The following is a 6,000-nucleotide window of genomic DNA, read 5'->3' as shown; positions in this document are numbered from 1 at the left end:
TTGACCTTCTGAACTTTAGTAGTCTCATAAAACTAAGATTCAAATTAAACCTGATTTCCATCTAAATTAATTTTTTCTTTTTCTTTTTCTTGAGAGGAAAGTACTGTGGATTGAAGTCAGGGCTTCATACATGCTAGGTAAGTGTCAACCACTTGAGCTAGATAACCCATTTTATTTTTATAAGGATTTTCTCCATTTTTAGCTTAAATGGAAAGGTTCATATTTATAAAGTGAGAATAATTTGTCACCAATTATAATGAACTGATTTTTTCTATCTTATTTTCTCTTATCTTTTCTAAGTTTTTTCCAAGATAGTCACTTCTAACAATAAATGTTAATGCAGCCGAATTAAGCCTTTGCTATAGGCTCTTGATGACTAAACATTTTCAAAGGTTTACACAAAAGCATTAACTTTTGGAATTAGCTTAGAGTGACTAAAAATTTCCTCTGGCAACTTTAACTATAAATGAAGATAAAACACAAAAGTTATGAATTTTAGAAGAACATTTCTAAACACAAATAAGTTATTTAGGATTACAGAAAACATTTAACTGTAAAAAACTTATATGAAAAAGTGGCCATATTTGAAAACAGCAAGAAGGATTAAAATAGAACACAGGATAGTAATGAGCAGAGTCACAGAGCATACTAACGAGGTATGTATAGTCAGTCCTACTGGAACATGTAAGGTTACATTCTTGAGGATCTATGGAGAGAAGAGTGAGAATTAGAGACATTTAAAATGCTACATCTTACATTAAGATCACTATTTCTTTTGTGTGTGTGTGGACCTAAGCTTTGTAAGCATTTTTGCTCAAGGCTAGTGTTCTACCACTTGAGCCACAGTTCTTTTTGGCTCAAGGAAAGTGCCTAGGCCCTGAGTTCAAGCACCACAACTGATTTTTTTTTTGGGGGGGTCCGGTCGTGGGGCCTGAACTCTGGGCCTGAGTGCTGTCCCTCAGTTAGTTCTTCAGCTCAAGGCTTGCGCTCTACCACTTGAGCCATAGCGCCACTTCCAGCATTTTTTTTTCTTTTTTAGCTTATGTGGTGCTGAGGAATCGAACCCAGGGCCTCAATACATGCAAGGCAAGCACTCTACCACTGAGCCACCTTCCCAGCCCCACCACAACTGATTTTTAAAAAATACTATTCATTTGTATTTAAAAAAAAAAAAAAGAATCAGGGACTGGGAAGGTGGCTCAATGGTAGAGTGCTTGCCTTGCATGCGTGAGGCCCTGGGTTCGATTCCTCAGCACCACATAAGAAAAAAGCCGGAAGTGGCACTGTGGCTCAAGTGGTAGAGTGCTAGCCTTGAGCTGAAGAGCTGAGGGACAGCACCCAGGCCCAGAGTTCAGGCCCCACGACCGGACCCCAAAAAAGAAAAAAATCAAGCCAGACACCAGTGGCTCACATCTGTAATCCTAGCTACTCAAAAGGCCAAGATCTGAGGGTCACTGTTCTAAGCCAGTCTGGGCAGAAAAGTCCTTCTGAGACTCTTATCTCCAATTAATCACTCAAAAACTGGAAGGGGAGCTGTTGCTCAAAATGGTAGAGTACTAAGCCTTGAACAAAAAGAGCTTGGGCAGCATCCAGGCCTTGAGTTCAAGTTTCATGACTGACAAAGAAAAAAAAAAATCACATTTTTCCAAATGTATTTTAGAGTTTAAAAACTATTCAGGTACACTATTCAGGTACCACATGGCAGTGACAGTGTGCTCAAAATCAATTCTAAGCTGTCTTAAATGTTGGCACACTCACCTATTTTCAATTGTCAGTTCTCTGATATGCACAGCATACCACACTGTAAGATGTGGCTTTTCTGAGCTACCTGGTAGAAAGACTTCTAGCAACAAAGAAAGCACTTCAGATCTAAATATGCACAATAAATAAATAACGCCACATGGTTATCTGACATTTATGGTGTTTGATAAGTTTAAATGTAATGAAAGTATACAAAAGATTTCTAAATGAGAAGGCACTAAAAACATAGAATATTAGCTTACCGACTTATACTTCATACTGTTCCACTGGCAGATATCCTTACTCTTGAAAGCACAAGGAGCTGCTACTTTGGATTGTGCCCAGCATTTCAAAACCGGAAATTCTGAGAAAAGTGGCAGAACAAGATATCAGAAAACTTTAATTTGGACTAAAGGCTGCTGCTGAACTTCAGCAGCCTTTCATGCAGAGATGTGAGTATTGAAACCTTTTAGCATCTTTTTTTTAAAATGTGGATGACTAACAAATTATAAAATTGTAAAGCTATCACAGAAATTTAACCTGACTTCTTAACAATGCCATTACATGTTTAATATAAATCTTTTGTTGTTGTTGTTGGTCATGGGGCTTGAACTCTGGGCCTGTACACTATCCTTCAGCTCTTCAGCTCAAGGCGAGCACTCTATAGCTTGAGCCACAGCGCCTCTTCCGGTTTTCTGGTGGTTTATTGGAGAAGAGAGTCTCATGGACTTTCTTGCCCAGGCTGGCTTTGAACTGTGATCCTCAGATCTCAGCCTCCTGAGTAGCTAAGATTACAGGCCACTTCCGACTTTTTCTGCTTATGTGGTGCTGAGGAATCGAACCCAGGGCCTCATGCATTCAAGGCAAGCACTCTACCACTGAGCCACCTTTCCTGAAGTCTTCTTAATAGTGAGCAGAGCTGGGCACCAGTGACTCACACCTGTAATCCTAGCTACTTAGGAGGTTGAGATCTGAGGATCACGGTTCAAAGCCAGCCCAAGCAGCAAAGTCTGTGAGACTCTTATCTCCAATAAACAATTCAGAAAAGAAGTAGCACTGTGGCTCAAGTGGTAGAGCACTAGCCTTGAGCTGAAGAGCTGAGGGACAGTACCCAGGCCCAGAATTCAAGCCCATAACCAACAACAACAACAAAAAAAAAGTGAGCAGAGAAACAGTAGCTCATGCCTGTAATCCTAGCTACTCAGGATTACTCAAGATTTCACTTCCAATGTTAGCCAGAAAAAAAAAAGGAGGAGGAAATAATAAAAAAAAAAAATTGCGTTGGGCTGGGAAGGTGGCTCAGTGGCAGAGCGCTTGCCTTGCATGCATGAGGATCTGGGTTCGATTCCTCAGCACCACATAAGCAAAAAGAAAAAAGCCGGAAGTGGCGCTGTGGCTCAAGTGGTAGAGCGCTAGCCTCGAGCTGAAGAGCTGAGGGACAGCGCCCAGGCCCAGAGTTCAGGTCCCATGACTGGACCCAAAAAAAAAAAAATGCGTTCAACTCATCAAAATCTTCACCTTTTAAAAACCTGGACAAAGTCAAAAGTTACAACAGCAACAAAAAAAAGCCAACAAAAGGACACTAAAAGACATGCAATAGAGACAAAACATCCAAAGCCATAAAGACCTGAAATATCAGTACAAAAAAGAAAGTAGGATAGGAGCGAGCAAGGTGGATCAATGTCTATAGAGAACAATCACCCAGCAGGGAGAGCACAAGTCTCTAACCCCAGCATTCCAAATGATCTTGAGTTCACAATCAACCTAGGCTACATAAAGAAACCCAGTATCAAAAATAACAAGAGTTGAGGGGTATGGTTCAACCAGTAGAATACCTACTTACTAAGAGAAAAACCCCTGAGTTCAAAATCCAGTATTACTAAAACAAAACAAAATGCCAGGTATGGTGGTACACACCTATAATCTCAGCTAGTTAAGAAGTAGACACAGGAAAATCATGAGTTTGAAAATAGCCTGGGTGTAATTAGCAAAACCCTTTTTCACAAACAAAATAAAAAAAAAAAAAGCAGTTCAAATCCTAGTACTGAAAAAAAGGAAATGGGGAAAAGGGGCCATAGAGGCATTGTTCAAGTGGTAGAATGCTCACCCAGCATGCAGAAGTTCCTGAATTCAATTCCCCAAACCAGGAAGGACAAAACAAATAAACAGCAACAAAGACAGATATAGTATGCCTACTGATAAAACAACACAGCACTACTACCTATTTGTCAAAGTAATCAAACCTACATCTATTCATACTTCTGGAGCAAACTGCCGACATCCAGGAAATAAAGGAGTCAGAGGAATATAAGGAACTCCATCATAATAAAATCAGGAGAACAGAAGCTAGGAGAAAAAACCTTACTGGTCAAATGACTGTAGTCATTTTAATAGATTAATTTCAAAGAAGAAAGAGAAATGCACGAACAAAGGGACCTCATAGAAATAAAAGATTGTATGAACAAGACTAAATGACAACATCTAAGAATCTATAACATTAATGTGAAAAAAAGGGTTAGTGTTAGAGGGAAGAAGGCTATGATTAGACAAACAGTCACTAGGGTGGCAAGCAAAGTTTTGTGTCTTCCCTTGGATGGTAATTATAGGTCATCTGTTTCAATTTCCAATCAAAAGGTTGAAATAAAAAAAGAAACAAGCTTTTTTTTTTTTTTCCTTTTTTGCAGTAATAGGGCTTGAACTCAGGGCCTGGGTGCTATCCCTGAGCTCTTTCACTCAAGGCTAGTGCTCTACCACTTTGAACCACATCTCCCCTTCCAGTTTTTGAGTGGTTGATTGGAGATAAAAGTCTCATAGGGACTTTTCTGCCTGGGCTGGCTTTGAACTGTGACCCTCAGATCTCGCCTCCAGAGTAGCTAGGATTATAGGCATGAGCCACTAGCACCAGGCAGAAACAAGCTTTAGCCATGTCTGTCTTGCTGGAAGCCTTGCCACCCTCACCTTGGTCACAGTACATCAACAGATCTGGGTTGTTGACCACAATATGTGTTTCTCCATCTTTGCTTTGTGGCCGATGGTAGCGGTAGTGCACAGGTAAGAAGGTGTGGAAACAATCAATGCACTGGACATCTTTTCTGGCGTACATGAGAATTTCAGATTCCCTGGACAGATAATTGGGGGCTTCTATATTAAAATGTTCTGAAACCATCACTGCCTGTTGAAGAGAACACCAGTATTATCAATAAGAAATAAGGAAAAATGAAAATCCAAAAGTAAATGAAGACAACTATTATACAGATATGCAGAAGTGTCAATTTACCCCCTTAAAGAATACCTCTGTTATTCTTCCATTTTCAATTTTTCATAGAAAACACAGGAATCTACTGGAGAAAATATACCCTGGGGTAACAGGTTTCCCCATAATAAAAAAAAAGTTTCTATGAAATTTCCTGACTAACTTCTGTTTAGGTGATAAAACAAGTATCAAGGTAAGTTAAATTATGTGAATAAATATGATATCATTCAGTAATTACAAAACTAACTGTAACAGAAACATAAGCCTGTATTAGGTTACAGTGAATGGGATCACTTTGGTAATTTCCTGTTCTTTAGTGAAGCAAGTAAAATGGTAGTGAGTCAGATAGGCAAAGGTTATCAACTCTTTCCATAGTGGGTATAAAAAGTTAGTGGAGCCAGGCACTGGTGGCACACACCTATAATCCTAGCTACTCAAGAGGCTGAGATCAGAGGATTGCAGTTCAAAGCCAGCCTGGGCAGGAAGTCTGTGAAACTTTTATCTACAATTAACCACCAGAAAACTGGAAGTGGTACTGTGGCTAGAAGTGGAACACTAGCTTTGAGCAAAACGCTCAGGGACAGTCTCCAAGTTCAAGCCCCAGGATTAGGGAGAAAAAAAAGTTAATGGAAAAAGTGGCACACAAGTAGCTTGGATCTTTTTCTTTTTTTGTCAGTTATGGGGCTTGAACTCTGGGCCTGGTCACTGTCCCTCAGCTCTTCAGCTCAAGGCGAGCGCTCTACCACTTGAGCTACAGCACTACTTCTAGTTTTCTGCATGTTTATTGGAGATAAAAGTTTCACAGACTTTCCTGCCCAGGCTGGCTTTGAACCTCGATCCTCAGATCTCAGCCTCCTGAGTAGCTAGGATTACAGGTGTGAGTCACCGGCGCCCAGCACAGGATCTTGGATCTTATGTGTTAATACTGGAGATCAAACCCAGGACCTCATGCATGCTAAACACTCCACTTCTACTCTGAATGACATCCTCAGCCCTTGCAAACTTTT

General features: G+C 40.2%; 1 protein-coding gene across 1 annotated transcript in view; it reads right to left on the bottom strand.

The window, feature by feature from the left end:
* Pigx (phosphatidylinositol glycan anchor biosynthesis class X) overlaps window positions 1-6,000 on the bottom strand; it is a 19,966-nt gene continuing 13,966 nt past the window's right edge. The window contains exons 5-7 of the mRNA XM_042670303.1: window positions 4,699-4,912; window positions 2,004-2,104; window positions 1-706 (exon numbers count right to left, since the gene is read on the bottom strand). Coding sequence (XP_042526237.1) covers window positions 563-706; window positions 2,004-2,104; window positions 4,699-4,912 — 459 coding nt within the window. The 3' untranslated portion in view covers window positions 1-562. The remainder of the gene's footprint in view (window positions 707-2,003; window positions 2,105-4,698; window positions 4,913-6,000) is intronic.

Source organism: Dipodomys spectabilis, unplaced genomic scaffold (genome assembly GCF_019054845.1).
Source record: "Dipodomys spectabilis isolate Male_0828 unplaced genomic scaffold, ASM1905484v1 ptg000017l, whole genome shotgun sequence".
NCBI lineage: Eukaryota > Metazoa > Chordata > Mammalia > Rodentia > Heteromyidae > Dipodomys > Dipodomys spectabilis.
Note: the sequence above shows the minus strand (reverse complement) of the source record. Positions and strands in the feature narration are given on the sequence as shown.